The sequence below is a fragment of the Nylanderia fulva genome, unplaced genomic scaffold, assembly GCF_048542155.1.
Source record: "Nylanderia fulva isolate GAGA-0341 unplaced genomic scaffold, ASM4854215v1 Scaffold8, whole genome shotgun sequence".
Taxonomy (NCBI): Eukaryota; Metazoa; Arthropoda; class Insecta; order Hymenoptera; family Formicidae; genus Nylanderia; species Nylanderia fulva.
Window position 1 is genome coordinate 5,021,087 of NW_028190916.1, and position 20,067 is coordinate 5,041,153.

General features: G+C 30.6%; 1 protein-coding gene across 4 annotated transcripts in view; it reads right to left on the reverse strand.

Moving 5' to 3' along the window:
* snu (ABC-type transporter snustorr) overlaps window positions 1-20,067 on the reverse strand; it is a 70,653-nt gene that overhangs the window by 2,839 nt on the left and 47,747 nt on the right. For all 4 annotated transcript variants that reach the window (XM_085489247.1, XM_085489245.1, XM_085489246.1 and 1 more), the window contains 11 exons: window positions 15,791-16,105; window positions 15,305-15,412; window positions 10,754-10,847; window positions 9,907-10,071; window positions 7,097-7,231; window positions 6,557-6,708; window positions 6,147-6,354; window positions 5,760-5,937; window positions 4,780-4,966; window positions 4,287-4,552; window positions 3,934-4,020 (listed from right to left, as the gene is read on the reverse strand). In XM_085489247.1, coding sequence (XP_085345373.1) covers window positions 3,934-4,020; window positions 4,287-4,552; window positions 4,780-4,966; window positions 5,760-5,937; window positions 6,147-6,354; window positions 6,557-6,708; window positions 7,097-7,231; window positions 9,907-10,071; window positions 10,754-10,847; window positions 15,305-15,412; window positions 15,791-16,105 — 1,895 coding nt within the window. The remainder of the gene's footprint in view (window positions 1-3,933; window positions 4,021-4,286; window positions 4,553-4,779; window positions 4,967-5,759; window positions 5,938-6,146; window positions 6,355-6,556; window positions 6,709-7,096; window positions 7,232-9,906; window positions 10,072-10,753; window positions 10,848-15,304; window positions 15,413-15,790; window positions 16,106-20,067) is intronic.

A 20,067-nucleotide genomic window follows, 5' to 3' on the forward strand; every position in this document is an offset into this window, starting at 1 on the left:
TGAAAAAAAATAGGCTGGTTAAATAGGCGATATATTTGCTTATATATTTTTTATTTTATATATAATTTATTATATATTTATATATTATTTTATTTATATTTTGATATATATATATATATATATATATATATAAGCACCGTCCGTCTGTCTGTCTGTCTGTCTGTACCCGAACTACTTCCGCATTTGTGGACCGATTGTCTCGAAATTGGTACCAAAATGTTGCAAATTTTTCGGGGGTGGCTGCTGTGGGGTTTTTTTTTTAATAAATTAATACAAATTGTCGCTCGTGTATTGAAAACAAAGTGATAAATATAAGGCCAACTTATCGAGCTGAATATTCGAGATGTTCAGTCAACTACCATTTATTACATGTATAAATTATAAACTACAGTCATTATATTATATTAAAACTAACGCAAATTAACGCAAATTACAATCATTCTATAAACGTTTCGACCGCACGCGGTCTTCTTCAGTATAATTATTGAAAAATAAATTCTTACAATTCATATGATATCGAAATTTAATTATAGTTATTCAGAATCGAGAGTTTTTGAGCAATTAACGCGTGTTTCAATCCGTCCTGTCCAACAATGTTCGCCTCGATATGATCTCTGATTTTGTTCAGATCTTGGATGATTTCATCGTTAATATGCGAGAAATTAACCCGTACCGTAGGCGCTGCGATTAATAAAAAATTACCGATCAACGTATGTCCAAATTATAATATATATCCCCTACAATTGGTAGTATGCTTACCTATCATCGTTCTTCTTGACAATTTTGCTACTTATTAACAGTTATTAAGGATGACACTTAACAAACAACAATACAGAAAGACAGCTCATTTTAAACTCTACTTGATCGGAGAGCGTGCGTGTTTATATATGATCTAATATCTATGTTTTACTCGTTAATGTCCTATTTGTCCTATTATTATTTATTGTTCGCCAATATATCCAAAATATCAAAATACGACTCGCTAAGTAACTCAGTATCTTTGTTTAAATTTAGTCCATTTTTTTGTTCCTTGATATGTAGCATCTCAGAAATGAGTCTTTTATAATAATTATTTTCGTTGTCCATGATCTTAACATTGTCCCAATTAAAAGTATGATGTTCATTTATTATGTGTTCAGAAATTACTGAATGTTTCGTTGAGTCCAACCTAATATTATTTTTATGTTCTTTTATTCGCGTCTGCAATTGCCTCTTTGTTTGGCCTACATAAGATGCATTACAATTATTGCAACTGATCTTATAAACCACATTCGAATTGCATGGATGTTTAGTTTTATCTTTCTGTGCTTTAATAATATTATCCAGTTTGTTGAGACATCTATACCCTACCATACAATTTTTATTTTTCACCGAGGAAACAATCATTTCTGAGACCCTATCTATATACGGAATGACAAAGAATTTTTTATTAACCGAGTCATTTCTTATACTTTTTGTTCTTTCTATGTTGGCCTGTCTCTCTAAAATGCTCCCCTTAGATATGATGTGTTCTATCCGATGATTAATTTTGTTAAAAATCAGATCAAGAGGGTAACCATTGCTTCTGAGTATATTAATAATTAACTCCAAATTTTTATTAAAAAATAGTGGATGTGATAGCAATAGACATCTGTCTACAAGGTTATATATTATTCCAATTTTGTGGCATAATGGGTGGTTTGAATAAAATGATAACGTCCTTCCTGAGAAGGTTTCTTTTTGATACCAGTCTATATATATTTTGTTATTAATAATTTTAAGTGATAAATCTAAGAAATTCAAGCTATGATTAACCTCTTGTTCGACCGTGAATTTAAGTCTTTCATGATAGTTGTTAAAATTATTCACAATCTGAGTCATATTAGTCATAGAGGTGGCCACTATTATGTCATCCACATAACGAAAATAAAACAAACATTCCAAATTCAACGCTTTGAGAACTGTATCCTCAAGATCTTGCATAACCAGGTCTACAATAATTGGTGATAACGGTGACCCCATAGGGGTCCCAAACGTCTGTTTATAAATTATGTCATCAAATGTAAAATATGTAGAAGTCAGTATGAATTTTATACCCCCCAAAAATTCGTTTTTCGGTATTTTAGTATTTATCCCAATGTGATCCCATCTATCGTTAATACCGTCAATCGCAAGATCCAGAGGAACGTTCGTAAACAAAGACACCACATCCAAGGAAAACATCCTATCATTCTCATCAATCTTTTTACCAGACAATATTGAAACACGCGTTAATTGCTCAAAAACTCTCGATTCTGAATAACTATAATTAAATTTCGATATCATATGAATTGTAAGAATTTATTTTTCAATAATTATACTGAAGAAGACCGCGTGCGGTCGAAACGTTTATAGAATGATTGTAATTTGCGTTAATTTGCGTTAGTTTTAATATAATATAATGACTGTAGTTTATAATTTATACATGTAATAAATGGTAGTTGACTGAACATCTCGAATATTCAGCTCGATAAGTTGGCCTTATATTTATCACTTTGTTTTTTTTTTAATTTTTTAATTTTTATTTTTTTTCCTCACAGGAGGGTATGTTTTGTTGCGAAAAAAATTTTTTTTTGCAATATTTCTGAACACATGGTATCAAAATGTTGCAAAATTTTTGGAGATAGCGACGATGCGGTTTTTTCAAGTGTTACACTTCCACCCACGCATTTACCCACATGCATGCGCATTTATGGACCAATTTTTACGAAATTAGTACCAAAATGTTGCAAATTTTTCTGAGGAAACTGCTGTGTGGGTTTTTTAAGTTTACGCCTCCACCCACGCACCCACCCGCGCAATTGCATACTTATGAACCGATTTTTTTTAAATCGGTACCAAATTGTCGCAAATTTTTTGGAGATGGAGACGATGCGGTTTTTTCAAGTGTTACACCTCCACCCACGCACCCACCCACGCACCCACCCACGCGCATGCGCATTTATGGACCAATTTTCACGAAATTGGTACAAAAATGTTGCAAATTTTTCTGAGAAAGCTGCTGTGTGGGTTTTTTAAGTTTACGCCCCCACCCACGCATTCACCCACGCAATCGCATATTTATGAACGGATTTTTGTAAAAATTGGTACCAAAATGTTGCAAATTTTTTGGAGATGGCGGCGATGTGGTTTTTTCAAGTGTTACACCTCCACCCACGCATTCACCCACACGCATGCGCATTTATGGACCAATTTTCACGAAATTGGTACAAAAATGTTGCAAATTTTTTCTTAGAAAGCTGCTGTGTGGTTCTTTTAAGTTTTATCCCACCCATGCATCCACCCACGCATTCAAACATTTATTCACAGACTTTTTCGAAATTTGTACTCAAATTTTGTCCGGGATGGCTACTATATGATTTTAACGTAAATATATGCAAAACGCGGTGTAAAATAAAATATCTGGGAGAAAGAAATAGATAACATAGTAGTCATCCAAAAAAAATTTAAACATTTATTTTGATATAAATTTCGTGAAAGTCGGACAACAAATGTGGAAGTAGTTCGCGGTAATACAAAAAAAGAATTAATTTTTTGTGTTAAAACGGATTTAATATAGGCTATATGAGGGCCGCGCGAAGCGCGGTCCGAATAGAAAGGCTTTGAGGACCGCGCGAAGCGCGGTCCGAAAAGCTAGTATATATATATATATTTAGATATTTTTTTCTTTATATTTAATGCACTTTTTATTAATTTAATGAATGACCTTTTCATTTTTACGTATTTATTTTTAACAACTGAGTGAATTTTATTTTCCTTTTTTTCAATTTCTGGAAAAGGATTCTTTGAAGGTGTTTTTCACAAGCAATTGTGATTCAAATATTGTTTTGTGAATAACAAAAACTGATTCTATAAATCCACATATATGTATGTGATTATCTCTTTTTTAAATAAATATTTTCATTTTATACGTACCGCTGAGAAGAAGTGTAGGATAGAAACTTCCGAGAGCCAGCTGGATAGCATTCCTTTCGAGTTCGCAAATTGCTGAAATTACAAACCCTGCAAGAAAAAAAATTCCGAGTGATAAAGTGTTTTCTTTTTGATTCTGATTATAAAACATGCGATCATATAACTTATGCGTTTGTTTATGTACATATATGCTTGCGCTTATTTTAGCACTTTTAATTTTTATTGTATGGCTATATCTTTTATTCCGATTCTTTGAAAGACATCGCATTTTTCTCGTAAACCGTAAATATTTTGCAAGAAGGACGAGCGTCTCTTTTTTTCTTATGATTGAACGAATAATCGAATGGTGATCTCACCGAAGCACATGCCGCATAGCCCTTGAAGTATCGTCAGTATGATGACCCAGCCGATTTCGCCTTTGCATTCGACATTAAATACCAGAATCATGAAGATTAATACCAGAGCCGTCTGACCACACATCACTACGAATTGCGTGATCACGTGGGAGAACAAAATCTCCGCAGGTGACACGCCAGCCACCCAGCTTCGGTCCAGAAGACCCTCCATTCTCTCGATGATCAGTGCCGATGACGTCAGCGCGACCGCCAAGAAGAAGACAATGCTGTGAATGGGGAAAAATTAAAACATTAAAAAATTACATCCTTGAGACTATCGTTATAAGTTCCGTAAGGCAATTTTAATTACATTCTAATAGGGAAAAAGAAAAAAAAGAAGAATCAAATGAATTAAAAAATCCTTATATTCTAAAAAGAAAGAGGGAGAAAGAGATAAGATGAAGAGAAATAAATTAAAAATGTAAAATTATATGTCAAATATTAATGAGCTTACGTCAGTATTACACCTGGTGCCACAAAGTCCGTAAAGCTAGGGTCATTGTCGCCATAGATGGGCTCCTTGAACTGGATTGGTACATCGGCCAATTTTGCATTTTGATCGCAGGAAGTTAGAAGATCCTTAGCAAAATCTCGATACGAATATTGAAGATCTCTCGCTAGCATCAGGCCTATTTGTTGATCTACCATTCAAAAATAGCACAAAATTAAAGAAATGGCATCGAAATTTACAGTCATTAGCATATCGATATAGAAAGATTAAATAAGTGTGTCGAATATTAAATACATTGACACGTGCAGAAAGAAATATACGAAATAAAGTTCACCACGTTTAATCATTGCGTGATAAATAAAAAATATACAGGGTGTTCGGTAACTAACGGACCAACGATCACAAATGGATTCTTTGGTCAATTTGGGAACGATTTTTCCTCAGCGAAAATGTCAAAAAAGGTCATCATTTTTTACAACTTTCCAATATTTGTCATTATGTATCTTTATAACTAAGCCTCAAATTAAAATTGTATTATAGTAAACTCTACCTGAAATTAACTGAAGAATGTAATTATGTTAGACTTTGAACTCCAAAACGTTTAGTTTTCAAAAAACCCATTTTTTTCAATCGCTTATAACTCGAAAATTATTGACTTCTCAACATTTTTGCTGAGGAAAAATCATCATCTTTTCACCTACCCTACAACCCCTCAACGGTTGGCACCGGAGTTCCCGAACACCCTGTATATATATACGATATTGAATAATACGGCTATCAAAAATAACGAATAATATATTCGATATGCAAATATATTTCAGTGGGAAAAATATCTTACAAATGCTAAATGCTTAAGCTTGGTACGAGAAGAAAAATTAAAAATTTATAAACTAGCGATTAAAATATTTTGACATTTTTAATTATTCGCAAAAATTGAAATTTAATTTAATTAATTTTTTACACGATTGAATGGAAATACTTACTGGACATGTCCAGCCAAACTCTGATCTCACTTTGATCGAGAGTTTCGTCATCAGAATCTTTTCCTAAGGCCATTCTCGCTACGAGAGCATCCGTGAAGTTTTCGGTAAAGTACAACATGCCCCAAACATCTCCTTTTTTCACGGCGTCCATTGCCGAATTGGGATCTCGATAATATTCCTATAATATAAAATATAAAACATAAAATGAAGAGAATTATCCATATCTATTATACATTTGCGTGTTACACATCAATTTCTATTTAATTTAGCCATTTTAGAAAACTCATTTTTTATTATCTATTACATAATATCTTGTCTATTATACTATATTATATTATGTATAATAATATATATTATAGAACGTATATAATATTGAGAAATACTCGCCTTTATTATCGTATCGTTATCCAGAAAATTGAGATATCGACAACTAAGATGCGAGAAGCTACAATCCTTTGCAATAGGGCATGACATATTTTCATAAAACATTTCCTCGTTCACTATAGCTAGTTTTAGATCCGTTGGATCTCTTCCGATCGCCAAGCAGAAGAGAATCACTTGCATCACCGGTAAAGCGAAGATGAACAGCATCACGCTGCGGAAAAAAAAAAATTTATTGCATAGCGATATTAACATATCATTTAGGTATTTTTTTGATCACTTTTGTGAATGTTTTATTTCTCTTATAAAAATATTACAACCAAAAAAATTAGGAACGATAAGACTGAAACTCGAAAGGCAAAAATATGATTGACTATTAATTATTTCACAAACAGTCTCGCGACTAAAAAACGTACCCGACGTTTCTCCACATGCGTAAGAAGTTTTTCTGCAAAAGCGCTTTCATCTTGCCCAAACTGGTGATATTATAGCAGTCTGTAAAACTGCCGCAATCGTCACACTCCAGCACAGATCCGCCTTTTGCATTTGGCAGTGGCTTACCATTTATCTGTTTTAAAGAATCGCGTGATTTATATTAAAATCAAGATATATCATCTCTTTGACAATTTTAAATTATAATTTTAAAAATTCAATTTAAAATTATATAACTTTCGCATTTATAATAGTTTTGCAATCGAAAATATTTCAGTCACGATAAGATACGCATTTTTTTAAGAATTCTCAACATCAATGATAATAAAAAAAGAATGTATATTTATATATTTTCGTAATCTCATATTTTGTTTATTAAAATTAAAATATGACATAAAGCTTATCTCGAGTTTAAAAAGCTTCAGTGACATAAATGCACATTGAACTAAGGAAAAAATTTAATTAAACAAGTGCTAAGACATTGAGTGCAATCCGCCGTGATGTGCAGTGAGGTAACCTCTTACATCATAATGATTCGCTATTCCATTGGTCGAGTCGTAAATCAGAGCCTCTTTGCTCTGGTGGAAGTTAAGGCCGACGACGCCGGATTCCTCCGTCACGTATACTGGCTCGTCTTTCTTGCCCCAGTTTAGAGGAGCCTGTGTGCAAGGAGAAAAAAGAGGCGTGGCGACATTTAATTGATGCAAATCGGACGATAAAATTAACTACGAGGCATAAAAGGCGAGATTGATAAATAGTTCTTTTGCAAATATACAACGCACGTGTCGACTTTGCACAGTAATTAGGAAGGAAGGATGCGGCAAAAAGATATATTGAATAAAATAATATACGATTTACATTAACTTTGATAAAAATATAGTATAACAACTAACAATATGATAAGAAGAATTCAAAAATAAGAAATGCAATAAAAAATTAAGAAAAAAGAATAAATTAATACAATTGTCGCTCGTATATTGAAAACAAAGTGATAAATATAAGGCCAACTTATCGAGCTGAATATTCGAGATGTTCAGTCAACTACCATTTATTACATGTATAAATTATAAAACTACAGTCATTATATTAAAACTAACGCAAATTACAATCATTCTATAAACGTTTCGACCGCACGCGGTCTTCTTCAGTATAATTATTGAAATATAAATTCTTACAATTCACATAATATCGAAATTTAATTATAGTTATTCAGAATCAAGAGTTTTTGAGCAATTAACGCGTGTTTCAATCCGTCCTGTCCAACAATGTTCGCCTCGATATGATCCCTGATTTTGTTCAGATCTCGGATAGTTTCATCGTTAATATGCGAGAAATTAACCCGTTCCGTAGGCGCTGCGATTAATAAAAAATTACCGATCAACGTATGTCCAAATTATAATATGTATCCCCTACAATTGGTAGTATGCTTACCTATCATCGTTCTTCTTGACAATTTTGCTACTTATTAACAGTTATTAAGGATGACACATAACAAACCAACAATACAGAAAGACAGCTCATTTTAAACTCTACTTGATCGGAGAGCGTGCGTGTTTATATATGATCTAATATCTATGTTTTACTCGTTAATGTCCTATTTGTCCTATTATTATTTCTTGTTCGCTAATATATCCAAAATATCAAAATACGACTCGCTAAGTAACTCAGTATCTTTGTTTAAATTTAGTCCATTTTTTTGTTCCTTGATATGTAGCATCTCAGAAATGAGTCTTTTATAATAATTATTTTCGTTGTCCATGATCTTAACATTGTCCCAATTAAAAGTATGATGTTCATTTATTATGTGTTCAGAAATTACTGAATGTTTCGTTGAGTCCAACCTAATATTATTTTTATGTTCTTTTATTCGCGTCTGCAATTGCCTCTTTGTTTGGCCTACATAAGATGCATTACAATTATTGCAACTGATCTTATAAACCACATTCGAATTGCATGGATGTTTAGTTTTATCTTTCTGCGCTTTAATAATATTATCCAGTTTGTTGAGACATCTATACCCTACCATACAATTTTTATTTTTTACCGAGGAAACAATCATTTCTGAGATCCCATCTATATACGGAATAACAAAGAATTTTTTATTGAGTCATTTCTTATACTTTTTGTTCTTTCTATGTTGGCCTGTCTCTCTATAATGCTCCCCTTAGATATGATGTGTTCTATCCGATGATTAATTTTGTTAAAAATCAGATCAAGAGGGTAACCATTGCTTCTGAGTATATTAATAATTAACTCCAAATTTTTATTAAAAAATAGTGGATGTGATAGCAATAGACATCTGTCTACAAGGTTATATATTATTCCAATTTTGTGGCATAATGGGTGGTTTGAATAAAATGATAACGTCCTTCCTGAGAAGGTTTCTTTTTGATACCAGTCTATATATATTTTGTTATTAATAATTTTAAGTGATAAATCTAAGAAATTCAAGCTATGGTTAACCTCTTGTTCGACCGTGAATTAAGTCTTTCATGATAGTTGTTAAAATTATTCACAATCTGAGTCATATTAGTCATAGAGGTGGCCACTATTATGTCATCCACATAACGAAAATAAAACAAACATTCCAAATTCAACGCTTTGAGAACTGTATCCTCAAGATCTTGCATAACCAGGTCTGCAATAATTGGTGATAACGGTGACCCCATAGGGGTCCCAAACGTCTGTTTATAAATTATGTCATCAAATGTAAAATATGTAGAAGTCAATATGAATTGCTGGCTTCGTTTTTACAAAACACCTTACGAACTAGCCTACCCAAAGCGAAAAGTCATATTAATAATAGTTTTGATTTGTACAGCATATTGTCTGGTAAAAAGATTTATGAGAATGATAGGATGTTTTCCTTGGATGTGGTGTCTTTGTTTACGAACGTTCCTCTGGATCTTGCGATTGGCGGTATTAACGATAGATGGGATCACATTGGAATAAATACTAAAATACCGAAAAACGAATTTTTGGGGGGTATAAAATTCATATTTCATAGAATATTCAGCTCGATAAGTTGGCCTTATATTTATCACTTTAAGAAAAAAGAAACTTAAAAAATATGAATTATGAAATTTAAAAATAAAAAATTGATAGTTACATTGAAGAACATTTTTTAGACAGTGGCAATAGCAACATTATATTGACAGAGGGAAAAATCGAAACGTTTTTCCATTCAAATTGCTTTTTACTCTGTGCAACGTGCTGCAAGTTTGTCGATCTTACGCAAAAATTATTCAGAATAAAATGTGCGCGTAAAAAAATTCAGAAATAAATGTGCACGAATAAATGAGGAGAATAGTTTCTTAAATTTTTTCTTGCTTACCAAACTGATATTGTTTGAAATGTTCAATTCCGTTGGAATCGTGCATTGTCCTTGCTTTCGGGATAATTTCAGGAAGACCTCTTCAAGGGAGGCGCAATTGTACATTTGCAAGAGGGTCATAGGTGCTTCCTCGGCTAATAATCGGCCACTCCTCATCAAACCAATCTGTTAATAAAATCGGTATTTTTTCTATTATTCTCAAGTCATACAAAATTGTTACTGTAATTGTCAATATATGTATATAACAAGCATATAATAATACAAAAGCGTGAATCTATCTGAGGCATAATATTGTAAGTAAAAGATGTTTAAATATTGTTCCATAAAATGTTACTTGAATAATTTTAATATCTAAACTTATCTCGTATAGATTTTCAGGTTTTTGATTTTTAAAAAATTATAAATTTTCATTAGCGAGAGAAAAATGTCGTGTGATTTTTTTCTCCAAGCAATATTCTAGCACGATTTATCAAGTGATAGGCAAATTATTGATAAAAAATCGAGGTCGGTCTTTGAAGCGATTACACTGTAATTTGTGTCTGGCGTAATATGCAGAAATAACTAGGTAATAATACGATAATGACGTGCAATCGAGCGACAAATATCAATTATTAACAGAATGATGTTTATGTTAATTTGTTTACTTATTGTATCTTTTCAAGAACGCAGTTTTTTTATATACATATATGTTTCATTAATGTGTTGGCTAATTTTTATCATGCACATTAACATAAAAAAGTTGACCCTTATTTTTATTTTCAAAATAGTAAAATTAAACAATATTGATAAAATCATGACGTATTAATTAATCAAATATACATAACATCTAATTAAACAATAATATTACCGTATGCGCTTGTCGGGCCTCTTCGATGTAATGCGTCGTTATGATGACCGTCTTGTTACCATCTTTGGTGATTTGAACCAAATGATTCCATATACTATAAAAAATAAAAAATCGAAAAGATATAGTGTTGAATTATATATGTCAAATATATTTTCGATATTTCTATATAAGTTTGTAATTTAGACGATATAGTTATATTAAAAAATATGCAAAGGCAACAGAGAATAAAAGTAAGAAGAAGAAGAATACATATATAAATTAATAGACATTATATACATAAATTAAATTAAAAATAAAAATATAATTAAACACATAAAAAAATAAATTATGTTAATATATTTTTGTCTTACTGAAGTCAATGATCAACCTTTACGTTCATAATAGTTTGAAATCACCATTTTTTGATGATTAGTCTGTGATCAAAAATTTGCACGATCATCATCAGGTGATCGATTATTATATGCGTATTTATGTGTGTGTATATGAGAAGCTTATGCGTATAATTTATTATGCATACGATATTATCGCGCAATTTTTCGGCACTTCTGACACTTTGATCCTTATGACAAAAACTCTGATACTGGCATCTTCACAAATAAGAGAAGAAAGATTTGTTATTGAAAGTGAAGAGAAATAGCGTACATATACATGTATAAAATAATATATAAAAACATGTTTACTTTTCGCGAACCAACTAATTTTTTCAGTTAATAGCTATATTACACGCACAATGCTGATTGTGAGCTAAATCATCAATTTATAAAATCAGACCGTAACAAAGTAAAAGTTGAAAGTTGCACGATGCAGACATGGTGTTTAACCAATTAAATTTAGGATATATATCATTAAATGTTACTGAGATATATATGACATTGTTGGCAAGTTGATATAAACAAATTTTACGTTAAAATTTTTTTCTTATAATGAGAATCGATTCTTTTATTTCCTAGAAATTTTGATTTTTTCTATTATTACATGTATTTATTATATCACATGTACTATATGATTAAAGACAATTTCGAAAATTAAATATACAATTTAATAAAGCATAGAATAATTATGCTATATAATTAATATAATTTCATAAATAATTTAGAAATGCAAATATATGACAAAACGTCAAAATATAAAATCAAATTGAAAAAAATCATGATGTTTTTTAGCGATATTCACAGATGGAAAATGATAAGAGTCCACAAATATTTAATGAAATAATTTGTATCTGAGAAAAGTGAATGTAAATTGCAATAAGAACTGTCACAAACTTTCTCAGGTAATAAGATAATGTTTTTAAAAACTTTACTTCAACTCCTATATAATCTAGTAAGATTATTCTTTATTTATCTTTTCTCTGATTAAAATTTATTTATTTATTTCGATGAAATCTACAGAAAAGGAAATGGTCCGTATCCACGTAAGATACTTAAAAATATCCGATTAAAACAGTTTCACTTCTGATAGTTCACACGAGTTTTATTTTTGTTCCACTTACGTCACGTATACAAACATGATCGATCTCTATAGGAAGTTTCATTATGCACCGAGGAAACATCGCATAAGCGTGAGAGAAACGAATGAAGAATATGACAACAATGATAATTATAATAATAATGATTTCCTGTTATCAAAGTAGAATATTATTGTGGAAAATATTCAGATAATTATCCGCGCTGTATTTATTTTTGAAGGAAACCGACCACTTTCCTTCTGCGTAAAAACAAATCCTGCCTTTTCATAAAATTTAAAGTGTTTTGTAAAAGTTGTGCACACAACTACCATTAATTATATTATGCGGATGATAATAATTTACAATATTTACAGATTTATTTAGAATAACTTTTCGTTATTTTAATATTAATTTTCGACTTGTTACGGTTTATAGTTTCTAGAAAATAATATTTTTAAAGTTTTTTTGCTGTTCTTTAGAATTTGTTCTTTAAATCCATTATCATGCATATATGGTATAAGTTAAGAACTTTGCATGGTCGCGACTTATAACTATTGTTCCAAGCCTTTTATTTTTACATGAATAACATATGTATATTTCAATGAATTATTTATCGTACTTGTATGTTAAGAAGAGGGCTTTATATGACAAGAATGATTTATAATTATTGTTGTTACTATTATAAATAGATTTAAACTGATCGATTTTTATTTCAGAAGTCAAAGTCTAATGTCCGAAAATGGAGATTTGGACGCGAGAAATCATTCCTTTCAAATAAGCATAAATAAAACCTTGAAAACTGTGTCAACAGAAAAGAACTTTAAAGTTTATTTCAGTTAAATCTTTTCACTACGTGTAGAATACGAATCAATACAAATTTCGAAGATCTAATGTTAGATGAAAATAGAAAAAATGCTGACTAAGAAAATATAATTAGAGCACTCTTCGATAAGTTTCATTTTTAATTTTTATTTTTTGCCGTCAAATCAATTTACACAATACTTTCATTCTAGTTAAAGCGTGACTTTCGATTCAGTACATTGATCACGATTCACTGACACGCGCAATTTCATCTTGACATTTGGATTTTTATCGAAAATGCGAATTCTCATAACTCTCGGATTTGCTCTCTTTCCTTCTTTATTTTATTTCTATTTTAGAATAATTGCGCGATAAATATCATATTTGAATTATATATCTGATCATATCTTAGATTAAAATTAAACGTGTGAAACGAAGTAATATTATTCCTAGATAATAAAAAATCTCATAAATTGCAACATATGCATAAAAATTATTATTGCATTGCATGCATAAAAATATATTAATTATGATATGCATAAGAATTCAATATTCAAATCTTTAACAGAGAATGCAAATAAAAGAAAAGAATTTTTTTACAAGAATCTTTTGATCAAACATCTACGTTTTCATTTGACTCGCGCATCTGCACACGCCCACGACGCTGCAGCTGCACGCCGAAGATTGATCGGTCTAACATCCTACGTCCGTTGCGGTGCGCGCCTCGCGCGAGACTGATTCTCCCGCGCGCCGTTCGAGATATTGCGATTGCGAGACTGACGATCACGTGATCAGTCACCGCGAGCCGCGCAGCGCGGCGGACGTACGGAGGCGCGTGAAACTAATGGAAGCGTATTTCGATCGAAAAATTTTCTTGTATTAAATTCTATTTTTTGCTGTTAAAGACTTAAATGCTTGAATTTTTATGCATTGTAATTAATTAATACACTGAAAAAAATTATTTAATTATTTAAATAAATATTTATTTCAATACTCTTTTACACATTATTTATTTGAAACTAATAATAGTGATTTGTCACAAAAAATATTTATTTGATATGCAAAGTCCTTTTTCAAAACAGATAAATATTTATTTATTTCAACTAAATATGTAAATGCAACGATTTAAATAAATATTTATTTAAATTCAATAGTCTTTTCAGTGTATATTTTTAAATGCTTGAATTTTTATGCATTGTAATTAATTAATACACTGAAAAAAGTTATTTAATTATTTAAATACATATTTATTTCAATACTCTTTTACACATTATTTTTTTGAAACTAAAAATATCGATTTGCCATAAAAAATATTTAATATAAAAAATCCTTTTTCAAAACAGATAAATATTTATTTATTTCAACTAAATATGTAAATACAACGATTTAAATAAATATTTATTTAAATTTAATAGTCTTTTCAGTGTATATTTTTATGCATACATTGCAACAATAATTTATATACATGCGTTGCAATTTTTGAGATTTATTTTATTATTAGAGATATTGAATTTAAATAAATATTTATTTAAATAGTTGCATTTACATATTTAGTTGAAATAAATAAATATTTATCTGTTTTGAAAAAGGACTTTGCATATCAAATAAATATTTTTTGTGACAAATCACTATTATTAGTTTCAAATAAATAATGTGTAAAAGAGTATTAAAATAAATATTTATTTAAATAATTAAATAATTTTTTTCAGTCTATTAATTAATTACAATGCATAAAAATTCAAGCATTTAAGTCTTTAACAGCAATTAGAGATTTTATTATTAAAGAATAATATAACTTTGCTTTGCGCACATAATTATATATTCGGTTAGATATATTTTAAATAACATTTTTAATTCAACACTTATAGAATGATTTCTAAAAAGAAATTTAATTCACAATCGTGTTTATATTAGATATTTATAAATCATGTATATATATTTGTACTATCAATAATACTGAATTTATATAGATATGAATGTTATATGATTATTAGCGCATTATATCATTAACACACGTATATATATCTATATATATCCACATATATACTTTCTCTAATGATCAGAAAATTATACAGATGATTCATCCAGAGAATATATAGCTTACGTCTGTCACGTTATTTAATTATACTAATATGATAACGGGATACGCAAGGTTGATCATTATATATAATACACATGTAACATCACATAAGAATCAATTGTCCCTCTCAATAATGTTTAATAATGATTTTTTCTAACAAAATCTATCTTAAAAATAAACAAAATTGATCTTAAATATATATAAAAGAAAGAAAACTACATACCTTTGTCTTAATAGTGGATCTACACCTACAGTAGGTTCATCTAGAATCAGCAATTCTGGATCATGCATAAGTGCCACTGCGAAGGACACCCGCCTCTGTTGACCACCGCTAATATGCAAAAAATATATTAAATATTTATATGTTATAATTAGGATATATATTAAATTTTAATTAAAATTTATTGTAAATAAATTTTTTTATCGCAATTCGATAAAAATGCGTCAGACAGCAGACATAAAACAAAAAATATGTAAGATATAAAACATGATACTTCGAGCGCGGAATATATGTATATATATGATTAAATAATTCAATCCTTACGGGACGCGAATAATTGTATTGCGAAATAAATATTCATTGTCAGTGTTTGGTTCGAAAGAGACAAATAACTCGCAGAATGTTTGAACGTTCTTAAAATCTATAGTTCTCGCGGACGCAAATATATACATATATAATCGAGGGAGAATGTGTTTGCACAGTATATACCTGAGATTCTTCACCAGCCGATTCTGCGACGGCAGGTCGAGAAATTGCAACAAAAAGCGCAGCCTCTCGACAATTTCGGCCGTGCACATTCCGAATATCCAGCCGAAGTACATCATCGTCTCGCGGATGGTGAACTCGCCGTAGAGAGCAATTTCCTGCGGCATGTAGCCAACCCTTTTCCCGGGTACGCCGGAGCCCTTTGTTCCAGGTTTACCACCTAGTACCCAGATCTCGCCCGAATTCAATTTTCGTCGACCGACAATGCAGGATAGTAAGGTGGTTTTACCGCATCCGCTGGCACCTAGTAGCCCGTATCTAATACGAATAATTTGCGAATTTATTTCGTCCGTATACATATTTATTTAAATTACAGTGAGCGATGAAAGATTTGCCGAAAAAAATAACCACTTAAAAACTGCATTCCACAAAATCTTGGTATTAAGCAAAAAGGAAAAAGTTAAAATATATTCTGTACAGGGGAATTTTAAGTCTTTTTAGATTAAATTGTTAGTCTTTTTAGACTGACGGAAAAACAACTTGACGCTGGATGATAAATGTCTTTACATTGAGATATCTCAGCCTTCGGGATTAGTTTTGAATGTGAATAGACGAATCGGCCGCTCGCGACGAGCATCATTTACATTTGCAATTGTCATCGGTATGCTAACGAAAGCGCGTAGTTAGCGATACTTGAAAGAATCGAGATCCTTGAAGTCTACGTAAAAATGTAAATTCCGCGAAGGATTATTTATAACTATAGCGATCCTGAAGAGGCCTCGCCGGAAGTCAAATGATAGAATTGTTTGCATGACTGATAAGCGGCTCTCTTGCCAAACGGAAAAAACGAGCTTCGCGTTGTGTCGTGAGACAGACACATGCGGCTCGTCAGGAATTCGCTGAATTGTTGAAGCAAGCACAATAAACGAATAATCAAATTTAAATTGCAACGGCGGGTTCAGCTGAAGGTTGAACGCGAAGCATGCGTGATGTAACTCACGACGAGGAAAATGGAAATTGAGAACATGCCTGGGACGTTGCCATCATGCCGAAGTGAATCGCGAGAAATTGATCGTCGATTTATATAGATTTTTCATATGTAAGATATTTCTACGCTCTTTCTTTCACTTTCGATGCAACTCTATTTCTATAAGTATGAATTTTCCCCGCTGGAAATTTAATGAAAGCTATGATTATTTAATTAAGGAAGTGAACAACATTTCTGTCTGTTATTAACGTAACGAATAAAACAAATAAGAAAAGGAATCAAATATCAAATTGCTATTACTTAAAGAAAGCGTAGTTAAAATCAAAATAATTGCTAATTAGAATGTTGATGATAAAATATTGTATTGTATTATTCTTTTTAGTATTATAATATTATTATTATATGAAAAAAGATTACGTAAGATTATTGGAACCGTATTATGCAATAGTTCAGAAGATAATCCGTTTATTATTACAGAAAATTGTGATACACTTTGAACGCAATCAAAATTATAATTAGCTTTTTCCATAGTAACTGTCTGAGCAGAGTGTAATCAGTAGCAGTAAGCATTAATAATTGCTCAAATAATTTCAATAATCAAGACTTACGTAAATAATATTTCTTGTCAACTTGTTTTTTGCATCGCAAGCAAAGGATATTTCATTTGTAAGCGATAAGCATTTAGACAAGCATTAATTATTGTCTGAAATGCGAGAAGCTCAGAAACGCAAGACATATTTGATTAATGTCCATATTTTAAAAAAAAATTGCTATTACTTAAAGAAAGCGTAGTTAAAAATGTAATAAAATAAAGAAAAACTTTTATAAAATTAATATTGATACAAAATTAATATTGATACAGATATTTTAAGTGGATTTCGTCAAAATGAGATCAATTTAATGAAATTGTTGGACAGAAGGAATTCTGACAGAGGAGTTGGAACTTCCACAGGTATAGGAATCCATTAGAATATTTCAAATAAGTCTGCTTTATATTTTGAAAAGCCTTCAATATTTCAAATTGCTATCATTATTCAATAAATATTTGGTTACAATTCCAAATAAATACTCTACATACTACTATTCTCACTCAGTTCAATACGCGTTATGTTAATTACTATGTTAACATGACAAAATTTAGATCGAAAGGAACGAGGTCGCATACAATTCTTTTTTCTCTTGAAGGCATAATCTGTTCGCTATTTTAATTATTATCTCAAGTTTGCGGTTTGTAACACATGCGAAAGACACGATATAATGACGTATGTCGATTGCCTGGCAATTACAAAACAAATTTCGTAATGATTATAACGGAAATAATTTTTTTCAGCATTTCGATTTCCTGATCGCCGCATAGACTCGTTGTCTCATGTATGTTATGGAATAACTATTGCAATATTAGTTATTTAACCTAAATCGCGATTTAGCGAGCTGACTTGGACGAAAACCTGCATTAATTAATGCACGCAATATTGTTGATCAATTGTGCTTCCAATAAACGAATAAACGAACATTAAAATAGGAAACGAGTTTCTTATATCGCTTTCTCAATGTAGCGTATTTAGTTATACAGATAGTATATTCAGCAAAAAGGCATAAATTATCAATTTTTTTTATATTGATTGCAATTATAAGAGAGAAGGTATTAGAGTTAGGAAATATTGAGCAATCTCGACGGGGAAACATATAGATTTACGGTGTGAAACGCGTAGACATGATATGCAAAAAAAGAATGTACGTTATTACTTATCGTTTTATTTGTAATATATATGTATAATAATTATCAATTTGCAACGTATATGTAATTATTATTAATAATAAGTAATAAGGTAGTAGATATTAAACTGACTACACTGGCTGTCTATTAGATTTGTTAAACTATATTTATTGACGTTTCGACCATACGGGCTGTGGTCCTTTTCAAAATTACAATAGAAGCATTCTAGAAATTAATGTACATGCAATCAGAATCAACATTTAAATTGAAAACGTGAAATGTAACAAATGAGACTTACAATGAGTTACTGCATATCGTTATTGACATTTAAAAGTACGCTCCGGTGAGACTTAACTTAAGATCGGATGGTAAATTAACTGCGTTTCACTTGTGTCATCTTGCCACGACTGAACACACTGTACTAACGAATAAACACGCCGAAAATTATGTCAAAGTTAAAAGTTAACAATATTTACATTCTCGCTAAATTGTGATGTACCATATGGCAAATTACTAAAATAAATTATAAAAAATAAAAATAAGAATAAAATATAGAAAGTATAAGATAATAAAAAGATAAATAAATAAATAAATAGATATATTCGGTTCGCTTATGTCATCCTGCCTTAACATACCAATAATAAACTACTAATAATAGCTCCCAACAATGTATGTTAAAAATTTTTTACTTCAATTTCTAAACAAACTGTCATATATCGTACTAAAGCTTTCAGTGTCTTTTTGTAAATTGATAGTGGAATTCAATTTCTTGATGAAGTACATTTCGGCTATTTCTCTTTTTCTTCTATTGTTTTCTTTATGCAGAATTAAAGGATTCGACCAATCAAATTCATGTCCTTGATTAATTCTGTGCTCACTAACAACAGAAAAATTGCTCGCTGAATTTTTAATATTACGTCGGTGTTCGTTGATCCTAGTACTAAGATGTCTTTTTGTCTGCCCTACATAATTAGAATCACAATTGTTACAATTAATACAATAGACTACGCCGGTTTGCTTATTAATATCTAAATTATCTTTCCCCGATTTTATTAAACAGTTCAGTTTTTTGGGGATGGTAAAAATTACGTTAAGGTTCTTTTTGTTTAGAAATCTATATATGTCATTAGTGAACCGATTACAATATGGAATGACGATGAAATTTTCCCTCGAAACATCCGTCGAATCTACATTTATAATTTTTTTATTCTCATTGTTAATAGGTTGTGACAGCTTGTGGGTTCTATCATTGACATATTTATTAATGAGATTTTCCGGGAAGCAGTTATTTTTCAAAATATTCTTTACAATTTTTAAATTAGAGTCATGAAACCGTTTATTAGATAAATTTATTGCATGGTCAACTAAATTAGTAATGGTGTTAATTTTATATTTTGTCGGATGATTCGAGAAAAAATTGATGTATCTTCCTGAGAATGTTGGTTTTCTGTACCAGTTAGTTATGAGCTTATTATCATCCCTGTGGACAATTGTATTCAAAAAGCTGAGTGAATTATTAGTTTCAGTCTCATAAGTAAAAGTTAGTCTTGGGTGATAGCTATTAAACACCTCGCT